At 44.0% G+C, this 18,352-nt stretch overlaps 1 protein-coding gene across 1 annotated transcript in view; it reads right to left on the reverse strand.

The window, feature by feature from the left end:
- Window positions 1–59: 59 nt before the first annotated feature.
- LOC115123096 (nuclear factor 1 X-type-like) overlaps window positions 60–18,352 on the reverse strand; it is a 143,140-nt gene continuing 124,847 nt past the window's right edge. The window contains 5 exon segments of the mRNA XM_065010186.1: window positions 60–5,095; window positions 7,830–7,921; window positions 9,538–9,685; window positions 10,726–10,901; window positions 14,990–15,118. Of these exon segments, the coding sequence (XP_064866258.1) occupies window positions 5,081–5,095; window positions 7,830–7,921; window positions 9,538–9,685; window positions 10,726–10,901; window positions 14,990–15,118 (560 nt within the window). The 3' untranslated portion in view covers window positions 60–5,080.

Genomic DNA, 18,352 nt, shown 5'->3' on the forward strand with positions numbered 1-18,352 from the left:
GGCAAACCACCTAACCAATCAAACAGCAATCTGAAAATAAGCAGACAGAAACAGGTAAGTTACAGTCAAGAACATCCTTTTATTCAAGTGTTGCTCTTTTCAAACTGTTTTTATTATTATGGAAAAGAAACTGTAATTAACACATGCATTTCACCATGGGCTCTGGGAGGTGTATTCCTGAGGGAGGGAAGCTGCACTGAGGGGCGCGGTGGGGGGGCAAGGCCAGCTGGGGGTTCACTCTACACAACACTAAACATGGCCCTACACACTTTAAAAAATAAACCCAAAGGAAAATAAAAAAATGGAGGGCCAGGGTGAGACAGCTCTCTGGTGCTACAGGGCAAGATAGGTAGGGACCAACATTCTGCCCAAGCAAAGCACACACTGAAACCTGTCACTCTGGCTTCTCGACTGGCGCTTTACTTGTCAAGGCTAATACTGCTGCTGGCTGCAATCACTTACAATAAAAACGTGCATATTCTTGTAGGAAACAAGTAGGCCCTCTATCAAGCCCACTCTTGATTTTGCTGGTGGAATTTCAAGGTGCTTTAACTGTACCACGTGTCACATACAGTGTATAGAACCATATGACTTTAGTCTGTAATTGTTCTCACTGTTCATTTAGGGTTCTAGTAAATGGGTGTAATGGTTCTCTTGATTGTGGATCTGAGCCTGTCAGTCTACCTGGGCTGAAACCATTCCGTTATAAGGTGCTTAGTCATTTCAGGTACTTTTTTTCACTTGTTTTAATAGCTGGTCTCATACAACCACTAGAAAGGTGCATCATTAAATGGTCTCAATGTAGCATTGCTGCATAAGATATGAAAATCCAAATTCTGTAAAAAAAATTTTTTGATAAAAACAAGAATTATAAACCTGCCCATTCTACCCCAGTTGCCATGCAGCTCCCTTGCACATTCAGAGGGAAATTCCTATGTGTATTTTATCTCCACATGATATGTTCTCAAATACATCCCAGTGAAAAACTAGGCGCCCTCACAGACCCTCTCCTCGCCACACCCCAAGAGCCCACCCGGTGTAACTTGTTCACATTAGCTGTTCAATGGAGAAGTTGAAGAGATCGGTATGGTATACAATGTGAAGCATACAGACAAGAATAACATGTGAGCTAACTGCATTCTGCTCAGACAAAGTTTTGCTTTTTTTTACCCCTCCATTCAGAGAAAAGGGGTTTGGGGAGGGATAAGGAGGGTAACGCAGCTACAGACTACTCCAGTGTCCAAGAGAGACAGAAGACAAGATACAGGAAGACAAGCAAGACAGATTTTTTTTTTTGTGCTTTTCTTAATTATTCAACAATAAAAATAACTAAATCACACCAATTTCCTTTAGTACTATATATACTGCTTTGAAAAGCTTGAAGGAGAGGATATAGAAGAAATATGAAGGAGGGGACTTTTTTGAGACGGGCACTCAGGATTACAAGATGGAGTCTGTGAACAAAAGGCACTTTTTAGGGACAACCTTTAAGATGCTCTGATTCTAACACTACATCACCAAACAAATATTTAGAATAATTTACACTGCGGATTGGGAGTGGAAGGGGGAAGGGTTCACTTCTTCGATTTAAACCTGTTCTCATCCTTTCTGTGCTCAAAATACACCTTATACTCCCTCACCTCTTGTTTGGGTTTGAGATAGGAGTCTACTAATCAACTAAACCTACCAAAATGTATTTCACATTACACCTCCCATCTCTCCAAACGCTGTTAATCACTTTGTGGTTGAGCTAACACTTAGAAAATGGATTCCATATCTGATGCATCTCCCAAAATGGGGAAGATCTTGTCTGTGTCCCAAACTTGATTACTTTGGTTGTCCAGTTTTAAACATGTCCACAGTTTAGAAAATTGGATGCAAGTTGCAATTCATCTGTTAAATAGGTCATGTTTTAGTCAGTTCTCTGGTGATACTGACAAGGCCCAGATGTCCATTATGTCAGGCCTTTTCCACTAGTTCATCATCCCATTGTCAGGATAACCATCTAATCAAACTAAACAGAACGGTCCTCTTCCTGCTATGGGATAAAGGTTGAAGAAAAATGCCTTTTGTCACAACCTTTTCATATAATGAACCCCTCCCCCCTTGGTAAATACAAAAAGAGAAATAGAATAATGCATGTTTCCTAAAATGTGCTTTATGATAACACTTAATTTTGTTTATTACTATTTATGTATAATAGAGTTTGAATGTACTTTATTTCGTAAAAAGCACCAGTTTCATTTAGTGATATATATTTTTGTTTTGCTAAATTGTTCCTTCAGCCCTCCCAGATTTAGAAAACAAATCATTACAAATACATTTTTTTAAAGGAATAAGGGAAAAAAATAAAAACTCATTTTCAATTTACAAAGACTGGGATTTTTTTTGTCTGCCCTCGTGTTTAGAGTCCCGGAGCTAGTGGACTTAAAACAAAAAAAATAGAGGGTTTAGCCTCTCTTTTCTCGTGACACCCTCAAACAATCTCTAACAGACAAACACAATTTATCTACCCAAGGCATTGCACATGGCTCAATCAACATACATACATTTTTTTCAACAATACTTCCCAAACAAGAAAGAATAACCAAAATCTAATCTGTTATTTTCCTTGACTACAATGTCACTTTATTGTTTGCTATATAAATCATGTATCTATAGTATTTGCCATGGAAACTTTTTGCTATTAGATGTAGGTGTGGGTGTAGGGACTGGTACTTTTGCTCTAATCAGATATTTAAGATGCATCAATTGACTGTGCCATGCTTCAAAAAATAACTAGACTGCCACAGAGCTTATTTTGCAAATAAAAAAATGTATATATCTATAAATATATATGTGTGTATATATAAAGATGATTGCAATTATTCAGTGAGCTGTCACTGTTTTTCTCCCCAGACATAGCATTTCACCACCATTCACTATTAGCTTATATGTGAGAAAAAGAACCTGAATTCATGTTTAACAAATTGCATAATGGGAATACAGAGGCACTTCCATAGATTAGAAAAGAAATCACCATAGCCATCATAATTCTTATTCAGCAGTGCTAGTTCTCTATCAAGCTGATGAGATGGTTGCCATCTGGCAACATTGTTTCCCTGCAGTGAAGTACATGGCCAGGCAGTCCAGTTATTTTGTGAGGTTGGTGATTTGAGCTGATGTTGAACTGAATCTTAGTAATGTTAGGAATTCAAATAAAAAGTGAATGATTAAAAACAAAAGGTTTCCTCAGAGATTTCCCTATGTTAAGACTTCCCTTTACAGTCAATCTGGCCTGGGCTGGGGGGTTGTAACTGCTACTTATACTGTAAGTTTGCATGTGAGTGTGTGAGTTTGTCAAGTGGCGCTGTGCTAAGTGTGTTCATTTAATTTGTCCCTCTTGATTTCAAAAGGTTGAACTTTTGGCTGGTAAGGTATCTTTAGGGCAGTTTGATCTATAAGGGCTGATTGAACAGAATGAACATGCTGGATAGGATGGGGAGCTGAGATCGTGTCAGGGAAAAGAGGCGACCATAGCACCCTGCCAGACCATCTCAATATGGCCTCTGACTTCAACCCAGGCTCTCCTCCCCAAACATGGGAACAAACATGTCACATCATTTTGCTCCGCAGCGTGGCTCTCTGCTCTTGGAACAGGGGCAGTCTGGGAGTGTAAACAAAAAGGGTCAACTTCAGGGAGATGGGAGGGAGGTGGGCTCTGGGCCCTCAGCAACCTAATGTCACTGTTTCACTACATGGTACTGAACACTGACAGAATCACCCTTCCTGGCAATACCACTCGAAGTCTCGCTCCCACCCGCTGTATTTCTCAATAAGGTGCTGTCATTCAAACACATTTTTTAAAGCGGACAAATTCAGAGGGACAAGTCCAATAAGAGAAGAAACAAAAAATAAAACAATTCTGTGCAAAAGGGAATATTACTACTACAGCTGTGTAGTTCTGGGTGTTAAAGCAGAGGCCTGTATTTTTAACTAAGTATGTGTGTTGGGTTCTGTGTCTACAACAAGGGGCAAAAAGAGTGTACTGGAAACGTGTGAATAGCATGTGGTATAGACAATAACACCACTTGGGCCCGGTGTGTGTGTGTATACGTGTGTTACAAATGGCATTCATCATTCAAATGAAAGTGGGTATACTTAGCACTTGATTATTGTCGCAGTTGTAGTTCTGCAAGAGTGAACTGGGCAATTGCATTTTGCTTTACTTGGGTTTGGGTTCTTCTGCTGGGATGCTGGTTAGAGTGGAGGCCTTGTGTTGCTGAACTGTAGGCTGAGACTTTTCATATGTTTTTTTCTCTTTCACTAATAATAACAATACAATCATAGGTAAGCCTGTTTTTCCCCCATGCCATGTAGGTGTAATAGTGGACATGAGATTTGTGTTAATTCAGCTTGTAGTGCAACCTTTAGGATATGTTTTGGCATGGTTTCTGTCTTGTTAGTAGTGGGGCTGATTAGGTCAATGGTTATAAGACTGGGAAATATTGGTCAATTGACAGTGTGTTGAGTGACAGGGAGACATCACAGTAGCATGGACTGCTACATATTTCACTGGAACCTAATGGGTTTGTTTTGTGGGTGATTTGACAGTGGGGAGTGTACCTCATTTAAATTATGGCGTGTTTTGTGCCTTCAAGAGAGTGATTGGATGTTCCCTTCAATTTCAATCCCCACTCCTACATCAGTTTTTTTGACTGTTGAACAGTTGCTTTTCCCAGCCATTGCACAATGTGTCCTTGTTCCAAAGTAGAAGGTGACCTTTTTTCTCTTCAGGTTCCTCTTTTTGTGTTGCCGTGTTTTGCTGGTTCGGTGGTTTTGAGAGATGATGACTTGTCCTCTGCCTCTCCCAAATTCTATGATCCTCCCGTCTTAAAAATGGGTGGGGGTCCCTCTGTTTAGGTAATCGGGTCCAGAGTTCCTCTACTAGTATCATGCTAAGATTTCCTGGGTTGCTTCACTTTTTATGTGAGACATAAGGATTGTTGGGCAATTTCCTGTGGGTTATTTTTCTGTTTTCCATGTTTCAATTCCCAATTGTAATGAAAGATTCTAGACGCTGGTTTGCAGACAGGTCATGTCAGAGGAACCAAGACTGTTAAATAGAAAAAAAGAGGACATTGTTAACAGGATCCATCCCTTTTTTCAATTTTCGCTTAAAATGACATACCCAAATCTTAACTGCCTGTAGCTCAGGCATTGAAGCAAGGATATGCATATTCTTGATACCATTTGAAATGAAACACTTTGAGGTTTGTGGAAATATGAAATGAATGTAGGAGAATATAACATTAGATCTGGTAAAAGAAAATACAAAGAAAAAAACAACTGTTTTTTTTGTATTTGTTTGTACCATCATCTTTGAAATGCAAGAGAAAGGCCATAATGTATTATTCCAGCACAGCACTTGATGGCAGCAGTGTATGTGCAAAGTTTTAGACTGATCCAATGAACCATTGTATTTCTGTTCAAAATTGTGTATCAAGACTGCCCAAAATGTGACTAATTGGTTTATTAATAACTTTTCAAGTTCATAACTGTGCACTTTCCTCAAACAATAGCATGGCATTCTTTCACAGTAATAGCTACTGTAAATTGGACAGTGCAGTTAGATTAACAAGAATTTAAGCTTTCTGCCAATATCAGATATGTCTATGTCTTGGGAAATGTTCTTGTTACTGACAAGCTCATGCTAATCGCATTAGCCTACGTTAGCTCAACCGTCCCGTGGGGGACCTACCGATCCTGAAGAAGTTTTAAGTTAAAATGTGTACCATTGAAAATAAGTAAACACTAAGTTCCACAATTGACCACTAGAGGCCACACATTGCTTACACTAACAATGGTCAACAGTTGTCAGCCCCTTGTCATATTGAGGAAATACTCTCAGCTATATTGACTGACTGTCCATGGCTGTACTGTAGTGTAGTGTACTGTACTATAGTGATGTGGGAGTATGGTGTGGCTCTGCTGCTAAAGGCTGTTGTTATTTCTGACTGGACTCAGAGTCCACAGGCAGCGGGGGGAGAGATGGCTGGCGCTCCCTGTATTCAGATTGAGTTTCTCCCGCTCAGTGTGAAAAGAGAGCAGAACTGGGTCGCCGGCCGGGATCTGGCACCAGTCAACACTGGCCAACATTCTGGAGCCTTGGAAACTCTGGGCCTCCGGGGAGGTGCAGTTTGTTTGTTTGACTCTAACAGGTCGCCTGAATACCCCCCCACTCCTGCCTCTTGCCCTCCCTCCTCCCCCCTCTTGCCGCAGGCTCTGTCCCAGCAGCCTACGGGCTTCGTAACTCTTCCTCTGTCAGTTACACTATCTCTCTGTCTCTCTCTCTCTCCATCTATCTCCCTCTAACACTCTCTCTGGAATCCTTGGCAGTAGTGACCACCCTCTTTCCTTACCCATGCCTTCCTCCCCCCAGCATCCCCTCTCAAGTTCAAGTGGCTATGACATCATGTCTGGTTGCTGCGGGCAACCAGACAGTCGGGACGTGACTTCTCTGAGGAGGGCTGTGCTGAAACTCTCCCTCTCCCCCTCTTTCACTATTTTTCTCCCTCCCTCATTCTCCTGTTTCCTCTCTCCTCCGGCCGTAAAACCCCCTTGCTGCCATCAGAGGGCACTTGGAGACCAAATATCTATGCTCTGGGAGTGAGAGTTCTATTCAGGCCCTGCAGTCACAGCAAACAGACTTTTCACAAGGCCTTTGCACATTATTAATGTTTTGATAGAGCATTATGCTAACAATGTCATTTCTGAGCTACATATGCAACCAATTAAAGCTCCCTATACAATTTAATTTCTCCAGTGCAAACTAAAACCATACTGTAAACACAATATACTCAATAGCACAGAGCACTGGAGGGCTACACAGGAAGTGTGTGTGTGTGTGTGTGCACGTGTGTGTGTGTGTGTGTGTAGTTCTCAGTTTGTTCAGAAAGAGAGGGTAAAGAAGGGACAAAATGGCGTAGGGTTAGCACGGTGGTGTAAGGTGAGCCTCATGAGCGGGGTGGGTTAGTCAAACAGGGCATGTTACGAAGCTAGAGAGAGGGAAGAAGAGGGGCGGTAAGGAGGGAGAGAGAGAGTGAGCTGAGGGAGAGCATAGAGGGAGTGAAGCGAGGGAGTGTAGGGAGGGAGGGTGAGAGCAGCAGAGGGCTTCAGATGGTTTCCATGTGGTGGGGAGGAGTGTGGAGCAGAGCTGGCTCGGGGCGGGTGTGGTTGGACACTAATGAGAAAAGTGCAGTGGGTAATGGAGGAGGCATATGAGCGAGAGGCAGTGCGGTGGAGAGAGAGAGCCCGCTGCCTGAGGGGCAGGCTCCAGATGGGCCAAATAAACAGTGAGAGGTCAGTTTAACACACACGGTAAACCACACACACGGTAAAACATACACACGGTAAAACACACATTCACAACAAATCATGGGATGAGGAGAGGGAGGGGAAATACACCAGTGAGATTTAGGGAGTAGTTTGGGAATAAGAAATATTTTGGCATGTATCCATTCACCTAAGTAAGTTTCCTGAGTTGGGCCGATAATCTCAATGAAAACAGACAGGTTTCCTACACACAAAAAATACACATACACGCATGCACACCACATGAAAACACGCACGGAAACACATACTCACACACTGTGGAAAGCAGCAGAAAGCGCTAATGTGCTAATGCAGTTTGGTAGTGTTGGTACTAGTGTTGATGAGAGTAAGGGCTTGATTAAATCCGTAGCGCTGAAGAGCTGTGCTACAGCACGATAGAAATGTAAAGGCAATGTTCCTGCGTTAGCGGAGACTGTAGTCATGGATTGAATCGATCCCTAAAGCTGTTTGCTCACCTGTGTCTGCTGCGGGATGTTCAGAAAGTTGTTGTCCCGTGATCCGATGCTGACAAACCTGTTGGGAGCTGGGGCCCCTGACGTGGAGTAAGCTGCAGACAGACACAGAAAGGAGAAATGGTCAAACCATTTCAGCACAAACCACAGCCTGTGATCAATAAAAGAAAATTACGGAGCATCGTACTTAAGTTTCATAACAATTTCAGTAAATACTGCAATGAAAATACTGCTTTAAGCTCTCAACCTGACATCACACACATAATTGTTACTGTAAGTCCCCCTAAGCATCATAGAGTAGGGCTACTGAACTGAGCCGGACATCTCCAAACTATAACCCTGGTCCCATTGGGGTTAAAGGTTGAAGCAAATTTAGGGAAGTTGGAGGTCAATATGGACTGCAACACAAAGGTTGTTATTACAAACCCTTCTAACATGTGAAGAATCTGATACTGGAAAATTGCTGTAGTGTGTGTGTGTGTAGTGTGTGTAAGTCTGTATTATTTAGCAGCATACACAAACGTTAAGTACACTTTGAGAAAAAAAGGTGCTATCTAGAACCCTTTTAAGAAGCCCTTTTGTTTCCAGGTAGAAATCTTTTCTACATGGAGTAGAACCCTTTCCAGAGAGGGATCTACATGGAACCCAAAAGGGTTCTAGCTGAAACCAAAAAGTGTATTTTTATGGGGACAGATGCAGAACCCTTTTGGAACCCTCGTGTTTGAGAATCAGTAACATAGATAAAATACATAAAAGACTTTGAGACATTGATTGAGGGGGTTGAAAAAAATGTATAAAACAAAACAAAATAATACAAAAATCTGAAATATAAAAAAGAGAAGGGAAAAAAAGAAAAAAAAAGTGCTCCGTCCAGTGCCCCTTCTGTCATAGGTGAGAAGCGTTTTGGCAGACACGCCCCATATCTAGACACACCCTTCTAATGGACACACCCCTTCAGTCTAAAACTGCACATACATAAGCAGAACTCCATGTCTGACCTTCAAAGCAACAACACCACCAACTCAGATTTAAAAAAAAAAAATCAATTAAACTAAAAAGTAAAATATAACTCCAAATATTATTTTCATGTTTGGACATTTTTTGGGGAAATGGCAGAATAACTGGAGCATGATGTTTTGGAGTCCACATAAACTGCCCTAAATATGTGCCACTAGTAAAAAAATAAATAAGTGATTTAGAGTGAGCAATTGACAAAAAGGAAATGAAAACTCTATTTCTATTTTAGACTACTTCCGATCTCAAATGACATCTCGGGGGCTGGCCAAATGAGTTAAATAAAACATATAAATGGAGGAAAACCAGGATGGCAATCTTCTGCATCAACATCTGTGAGCGCAGAGGCACAGGGGTATCGAGGAAGGGTTAGTGTCATTCAAGGCAGTGCTCAGGATGGGTGTTCTAAGAGAAAGAGGATGGGCCTAATATAGAGCCCTGGAGGACACCACAAAAGGGTCATCAGAGGAGAATGGTGACAGGCTTCTGTCATAACTCTAGGGTCAGTATGATCCCAGACGGTGAAGGAGGTGAGAGGTGAGCTGGCTGTTGGGGGGGGGAGGGGGTATTTACTATGGGAGTGGGCAGAGGATGGATGGCCAGGGCCCTAAGATACAGAGGGGCAGCTCCAGTAAAAAATAAATAATTATTGGGTGATTTTGGTTTTGGTTCTGACTTGGTCTGTGGGATCACTTACACGGAGATGTGGGCGAGGTCAGTCCGCCGTCGGGAGGCGTGCTGCTGGATTTAGAGTCGGACATGGGGAGGGGCACTGGGCGGGCCACTGGGGGAGGTGGAGGCAGCAAGAAGGAGCCCGGCATTTTGCTCTGGCCGCTCCCGTTTGGCTGCGGACAACACAAACAGGGTCAGGAGGGCGACATGTGACAACCCGCACACGGCATGAGAGGACGCAGCTCCAGAGACCAGGTCCAAAAAATATCCATGATGGGTGGTGGGAGAGGTGGGGGTGTTGGAAACAACAGCCAAACGAATGATGTATGTGCATTGCGTCATTTATGGAGGTGTACAAAATAATAATCACCACAGGGGTTGATAGGGGATTTGGAGCAGAGGGGAGTTCTGGGGTGGTCCATGGTGGAGGGGTGAGTGGGGTGAGAGCACAATTGGTGGTGGGGTTTGTCCATAACATGGCAACAAATCAAAACATGGGAAAAATACTCCACTAAGAAAACATGACACCAACAACACGCAAAATAATAATTACAATAAAAACGGAAGACAGAACATGTATGCTTGATTGAAATGTGCTGTGATTGTAGGCTTTCGTGCTGATGATTACATAATCTGAGGGGGTGGGCGGAGCAAAAGAAAAAAGGGAACCTTAGGGTCTGGAAGAGCACAGGACAAGGAAAAAAGATTAAGTACAGAAAACCCTGGACCAACAGGAAATTGTCAATAGTAGTATTTTGCTTTCTCCTCCTCACTGGTGCAAAAGTTTGGCAATTGGTTAAAGTAAAAAAAAAAGATAGAATCAGAAAGTCAACCCTGTTTCCTTACCTTGCATACTACATAACTTAAAGGTTTTCATGTTTTTCACTGTTACAGTTTCACTCCTCTATCATCATACTGTATCTATACTTAACAGCAAATGGTGTCCGCAGTGATGAAACACAAACAAACCTGTGGTCTCTATCTCAGTACTGTACTCAGTGTAGTGTTTACACAGGGAAACACAGTACATATCTATACAGTGTTAATAATCACCACTTCATTTAGTCATGCTTGTGTCGTTTGCATGGCCACACATTAGATCGTGGAATTCTATTCTTACTGCCTTCATTTGTCTTTTGTTGTGCCCATGTGTGATTATATTAGTGGTTGGTGTCACTCAGCCCCTGAACTCTCCTCTTACATCAAACCTTACCTGGCCGCCAGACTGTCCCGAACCATCAGCGCAGACAAACTGCACAAATTCCTTCAGGGGGTCCTGTCCAGGATGGTGGTGGTAGCGAATGGTGGGGTGGGTGAAGTACGGGCTGGACTGCTGGATGATGGAGGGGGAGGGGAAGTGCAGGGCAGAGGCTGAGGCACGGGGGCTCCCTGAGAAGAGACATACGTTAGTTAGATAGATGAAAGGAGGGAGAGTGAATAAGAGATCAACAGAGATTAACAGCGAGACATGCAGTTCAGCAGTGAACACTCACTGGGCTTTTAGTTTAACAGTCAACAGGGGCCACATCTTAAGACCAAGGGACAGGCACATTGAGTGACATCGGTCCAAATAGGAGTTTCATTTCGTCAAATCATGATAGATTGAGGGTGAAAATGTATTACAAGAAAGAATGAGGCTTTACAGGAAATGCTTACACATAAACAAGCACACAAACGCAACGGTCTACATTACAAAAGCAGTCCCCAAACCACACAAAAAAATTAAACGCACAAAGAGATCATTGAGCACTGTCTTAAATTAGAATGTCTTAATGCCTGTGCGTCTGTGTGCTGTTTTGTGGGTGTGATTCACAGGCGCCACAGCAATTTGGCATTTAAATAGGCAAGCTGCTTTCCAACGATCCTCTATGACAAGACTAATCTTTATGTTCACACTGTACGTGTGAGTTTATGTGCATGTGTTAGTGGTCTACACATGGATGATATCTATTTGGTTGTGTGCAGGTGGGGGGGTTTAAATGTCCCTGTGTTGCTGGTCTGTATGGGAATACAGAAGCTCTCTTTTATGCCTGCATGAGCGGGTGAGAAAATATCTCGCTTTAAGTCACCCAGCCGAGCTGAATATGGAGACTGAGGTGTGAATGAACGTTTGAATGGGACACAAAGCCCTCTCTGTCAGATGTATATCCATTACCAAATCTCCTTGATTTGTATTAGTGGGGCGCACCCTCTCCCTTTTTCTTCTGGTGTGCCAGTCTACCCCTTTTAGTGTTGCCCCACCCGGCAGGGCCTCCAGCTGCCCGCGTGAGGCTGCCAACTCCAGTGTGTTACCCCCAGACAGGGCCCTGTACCCCCCAGCCAAGCAGCACATCGCTCCCTGCCAGGCTCCATGCTACCCCGGTGGAGCCGTCTCCCCGGTCCTTTAGTCCCCCTTAATCCCATTAGAGACTGGGCTAGGGCCAAGCTCTCTGGGGGGGGCTATACCCCAACCCCCCACCCCCATACCCCCTGGATCTACGACACAAAACAACAACAACGCAGTAAACACTTTCACACAGGCATGGGAATGACATACATAACTTTGTTGAAGAGACAAAATACATGTGCTCCATTCAGTATTGTCAAGGGAGCATTGCCTAACTGCTCCAGAGGCAGAGTACACTCTTAGAAAAAAAGGTGCTATCTAAAAGGCTTCTTCGGCTGTCCCCATAGGATACTTTTGGTTATCCTGTCCCCATGGTTATCCTGTCCCCATGGTTATCCTGTCCCCATGGTTATCCTGTCCCCATGGTTATCCTGTCCCCATGGTTATCCTGTCCCCATTGTTATCCTGTCCCCATGGTTATCCTGTCCCCATGGTTATCCTGTCCCCATTGGATAACCATGTAGGACCCTTTCAATAGAGGTGGAACCAATAGTGGAACCAAAAAGGGTTCTCTCTGGAACCAAAAAGGGTTCTCCTATGGGTACAGGTGATGAACCCTTTTGGAACCCTTTTTTCTAAGAGTGTGGGAGGCAATCTCAGCATCTCTGAGGTAGATGTCATTACATGGTGGTCAACCTCACTGCTTCTGATCAATTTAGGAACTTTTAGCTTTGAGTTGGGAGTTCAGATAAGTTCACATACTCATTATCTGTGGTGAACTGTTCACCCTTCACAATGACTTGCTTTGAGCTCTTAAGAAATGACTTCAGAACTGCTGGTTCATAGTGATGATACAATTGAGAATGCAAATGTCCCAGTTACAGCCCTGTGGCAACTGTTGATATCTGATTTTATCATGAGATCTTTGTCGATGACCCCAGGGGGTTGAAATAACCACTGGCTCACACAATGACTCTGTTCCACTGCCAGATACAATAACAGTAAGCTCTTCACACACTCCCTGGGTTCCCCGACCATAGGCGTCTCAGTCAGAGAGAGAGAGAAAAGAAAGAGAGGAGAAGAAAGAGATAGATGACTATAATAATTGATGGTGAACGGCATAAGCATAAAGCATTTTAAGGGAAAATGGCAAGACATTGTCAGCCGTGAGCCAGGAGAAATACTCAACAGAACAAGAACAAATGTCTTCTCTAAAAAATACAGGACTCATGAGAATGTAGGGCTGTACACCAAGTTTCTATCAGGCTCTGTATAATAATGTTCTGAAGCCAATGAATCATGTGCACTTCGTGAACTAACTACATGTACCGGTTGTAAGACTATAGTTGTGGGTTGGGGCAGTGTGGCTCGGGGAGGTGGTGATCAGGGAAGGTGGTGGTCAGAGAAATGGAGGTACAGAATGGAGGCTCTTCACCCAGTCACCTAAGCACCCAACCACAGACTGACAGAGACTGATCTCTTTACAGGGAGCAGGAAGGAACAACTGTATGTTATACTCTAGCCTAATTTGCATTCGGAAAGTATTCAGACCCCTTCCCCTTTTCCACATTTTGTTACGTTACAGCCTTATTTTCCTCTTCAATCTATACACAATACCCCATAATGAAGAAACAAAAACAGTTACAAAAAATAAATAAAAATACCTATGAGGTTTTGCTGCGATCCTTTGCTATGAGACTCGAAATTGAGCTCAGGTGCATCCTGTTTCCATTGATCATCCTTGAGATATTTCTACATCTTGATTGGAGTCCACCTGTGGTAAATTCAATTGATTGGACATGATTTGGAAAGGCACACACCTGTCTATAAAAGGTCCCACAGTTGACAGTGCATGTCAGAGCAAAAATCAAGCCATGAGGTCGAAGGAATTGTCCATAGAGCTCCGAGACAGGATTGTGTCGAGGCACAGATCTATGGAAGGGTACCAAAACATTTCTACAGCATTGAAGGTCGCCAAGAACACAGTGGCCTCCATCATTCTTAAATGGAAGAAGTTTGGAACCACCAAGACTCTTCCTAGAGCTGGCTGCCACGCCAATCTGAGCAATCGGCGGAGAAGGGCCTTGGTCCGGGAGGTGAGCGAGAACCCAATGGTTACTCTGACATAGCTCCAAAAGTCCTCTGTGGAGATGGGAGAAACTTCCAGAAGGACAACCATCTCTGCAGCACTCCACCAATCAAGTCTTTATGGTAGAGTGGCCAGACGGAAGCCACTCCTCAGTATAAGGCACATGACAGCCAGCTGGGAAATAAGATTCTCTGGTCTGATTAAACCAAGATTGAACTCTTTGGCCTGAATGCCAAGCGTCACGTCTGAAGGAAACCTGGCACCATCCCTACGGTGAAGCATGGTGGTAGCAGCATCATTCTGTGGGGATGTTTTTCAGTGGCAGGGACTGGGAGACTAGTCAGGATTGAGGTAAAGATGAACGGAGCAAAGTACAGAGAAATCCTTGATGAAAACGTTGCTCCAGAGTGCTCAGGACCTCAGACTGGGGTGAAGGTACGCCTTCCAACAGGACAACGACCCTAATCACAGCCAAGACAACGCGGGAGTGGCTTCGGGACAAGGCTCTGAATGTCCTTGAGTGGCCCAGCCAGAGCCTGGACTTGAAGCTGTGCAGCCACGCTCCCCATCCAACCTGAAAGAGCTTGAGAAGATCTGCAGAGAATGGGAGAAACTCCCCAAATACAGGTGTACCAAGCTTGTAGCGTCATACCCAAGAAGACTTGATTCAACACTGAGTAAAGGGTTTGAATACTTATGTTAACGTCATATTTCAGTTTTTTTATATGTGCAAACATTTCTAAAAAACAGTTGTTTATTTGTCATCATGGGGTATTGTGTGTAGATTGTTGAGGGGGGAAAACAATTGAATCCATTTTAGAATAAGGCTGTAATGTAACAAAATGTGGAAAATGTCAAGGGGTCTGAATACTTTCCGAATGCACTGTATATTCTGTGCCTTAGGTTTCTTTCAAAAACATAACTCTACTGCCGTTGTCCCTCACAGGGTGGGACAGCAGAGCCTTCCCCTACGGACACCACTCACTGCCACCCCTCCACTGGGTCTGGGTCAGGGGATGGGGGATGGGCAGGGGGTTGGGAGGGCTGTCAGGGGGGTCTCACCTGGTCTCACTCCCGCCAGCATTGGCAGCGGGTGGTGGGTGAACGCCATGCGAGGCGACCTCGTCTGCTGCGACAGGGCGCTGAAATCGAATTTCCCCGGCTTCTTAAGAGAACCAGGCGAGGAGAGTCCTGGCAAAAATGGGATCAACAAAATGGCAGAACAGAGACTTGGGTTTAATGAACAGGCTGGTGGCTATTTGCTCTATCAAATCAAATTAACTGAAGACTTAAATTTAGACTCAAGACTTCTACTTAAAAAAATGTAATGGATTTTATAATTGTGATCTACTAAAATCAATGCATCGATTGATTACACCGATGGATCAACCTCTCTCTTTCCATATCTCTCTGTTAGTGTACGGTCTCTGTGCTGTAGCATATCAGAACCAGGGTAGAGTAAAGTAGGGGTCCAGGGGGGAGGGAGTTGTTTTGAAGTGGCGCAGGGTGGGGGGAGGGGGTGGGGGGCGGGGGCGGGTTCAGAGGAAGGCTTGGGGCACAGTGTCAGAGGGGAGAGAGAGAGCTGGGAAATGTAATGGCATTATAATTGCTGCCACCATTGGAGTATATGAGCGAAAGACAGGATTCTGATCACTGGCATTCTACTCTGGTAACTGGTCCTCTGCGTGGAGTCCATGAGCAAGCATCCAGTTCCCAAACTCACCATTGGTAGGGCTTGTCTCAGGGTATAGGAAAATCAAATAAAAAACCACAACATCCCACCACCAATCCCACACCAGCAGTGATCTCAGCACCCAGCATCCCTTATAGACAGCAGGACCTCCAGCTATATGACAACACTGTGAATACATACTCCCTCCCACACACCCTACAGACTGCACTTGTTAACGTGCCTGTTTACAAGGAATGTGATTTTGGACTGCTTCACAGCTAGGCCAGAATGTGTTTCTGTGGCACATTGACTGGCCAGAATTAGTTTCTGTGGCACATTGACTGGCCAGAATGTGTTTAAGTGGCACATTGACTGTGTAGCTATATTCAGATATATTGTAGCTGCAGGCTGCCAACAGATATATCAATATGTCCTTTAATTTAGTGGCCTACTGCTTGTAAGTCAGTCTGTCAGTTGTATGTAACTCTGGGCTGGTGGGAGGGAGACTCGGCTGCCTTGTGTTTAATGCATCTCCTACAGATATGGTAGATACAGAACACACACACACAAGCTGTTCAGTCAGGGTGGCAAGCAGACGGCCCAATGCCAATGAAGGATGGATGGAAAAGGGGAGAGAGAGAAAGTAAAGGAGTGGAAGAGTGACGGCATAGCCTGCACATATATTTAACAACATATCAACGTGTCCTCCTACTTCTATAAATGTCAGTTGAGGCTTCAGGACTATGAACTATTCCCCAGTTTGGTAAAAACAGGCACACTAAGTATAGGCCAGGCTTACCAACTGGCCCAGAAACATGGCCAAATGTGTAAGAGCTGCAGAGTAAAGAGACTGTTTTATGATCAAGGCCTCGTGAGGCAGGGTTTGAGGGAAATTATTTTGATGTATGGTAATCGGAACAGGCAATTTAGAATTGTAGGGTTTGTGACCATTGCCAAGTGGTGTGTTTGACCTCAGGGAGCCACGATATTCAAAGAATGAAATCAAGTATTGGAGAGAATAATTAACAAAATAAGAAATAAAAATAATTTTGCACTCAAACACACATTTTTCTACATGCATGCCCTGAGTCACAAACATATACTGCACAGTTTGTGACATTTTGTGCATACACACACGCACGCACACAAAAATAATTTTTAACAAATTCACAAACAGAAAAAAAACCTGACTAGGAAGAAGTCCCATAAACGACTAAACGACACATATTCACACAAATAAAACAAACACATGAAATAAAGAGGGGATCGTTTCAGTACGGCCCTGGGAGATGCTGAAATAGCTTTTACAAGCTGAGCATATAAACTCTAACGAGGCAGCCGTTCTCAAATACGTTTTTGAAGTGTTACTTCGGGAAACATTTGATCACAACAATTACCCACAATGCTTCTGACTGCAGCGTTGCAGCTGGGCCTGCGTGGGCATTGGTAAGTATAGAAATGGGTAGGCGGGCACGTATGTTCTGCTAGGCAGGAATGTGTGACACCAAGTGGGAGTGGGGAGTGTGATGATCCATTTGGTGGCATGGTATTAATGATGATAAAAACACAGCATGGCACTCAGGCACTTTAAGAGGATTGGGACATTAAAATAGGAATGTGTCTCACCCAGTGAAACGCTACTGGCTATATGAGACAAATGTTCAGGGTGGACATGCTGAATATAACCACCAAGGCTAAAGGGGGATTGGGCACTCTGTGATTTCATTTAGTTATCGTAACAAATGTGACGTCTGGGTGAAGAGCTGGGCTGGAGAACAAGGCCAAGATGCCCAAGGAAAGATTTGCATGTTAGAGTTAACAGAAGTTACTCTGATCGCTCTCTTCCAGTTTCTGTTTCTCTCTGAGTGAGTGTGTGTGTGTGTTTCCTTGCACTCGTTTGTTTGCGTGAGCGAGCACGATCGATTGTTCTGCACTATTTCTCAGACCAACTCCTGGCACATGGCTTGTGCAGACTGGCAGCCAATCAACTGCTCCCATGACCCTTCAGCCTCGCCACGCTAACAAGCTGGCTGCCACAAAAAGCCCTAACTGTCAGAGGACCGTGACCCCCCCGCCCCACAACCAGAAAGAGGAACACAGACATACAAACACATATACATACCGCTCACTCCCATCAACACACATACACATCATCAAAAACACAATGTTCCCTACTACACATATCTCCTTCCACAAGCTATCTCAGACCAATACGTTGACTACAGTACAGTGATGGGCTGAGCTTGTAATGAAGTGAGAGAGGAGAAGGAAACAACCAATGAAAATGCATAGAGGCGTATCAATGTCCCCTCAGCAGGCACCGGAGACAGCAGAGCAGGAGACAGCAAAAGTAATGATGAATTACATGATCACCTCATATGCCTCAGAGCCTTCCATTCAGGTAGTGAATCACCTTTGCAGGGGAGCTGAGACCCTCTCCCCCTCTTCCCCCCTACACCACCACCACCAGAACAGATGTCTGCTGTAACCCAGTAGCTCCCATTGCTGTAGACACATGGAAGCACCATCTGGACCGGAACGCTGTTACTCTCCAGATTGTGTGTGTGTGTGTGTGTGTGTGTGTGTGTGTGTGTGTGTGTGTGTGTGTGTGTGTGTGTGTGTGTGTGTGTGTGTGTGTGTGTGTGTGTGTGTGTGTGTGTGTGTGTGTGTGTGTGTGTGTGTGTGTGTGTGTGTGTGTGTGTGTGTGTGTGTGTGTACACGTTTGTGTGTGTTTGTACACGTTTGTGTGTGTG

This window comes from Oncorhynchus nerka, linkage group LG26 (assembly GCF_034236695.1).
Source record: "Oncorhynchus nerka isolate Pitt River linkage group LG26, Oner_Uvic_2.0, whole genome shotgun sequence".
NCBI classification, from domain to species: domain Eukaryota; kingdom Metazoa; phylum Chordata; class Actinopteri; order Salmoniformes; family Salmonidae; genus Oncorhynchus; species Oncorhynchus nerka.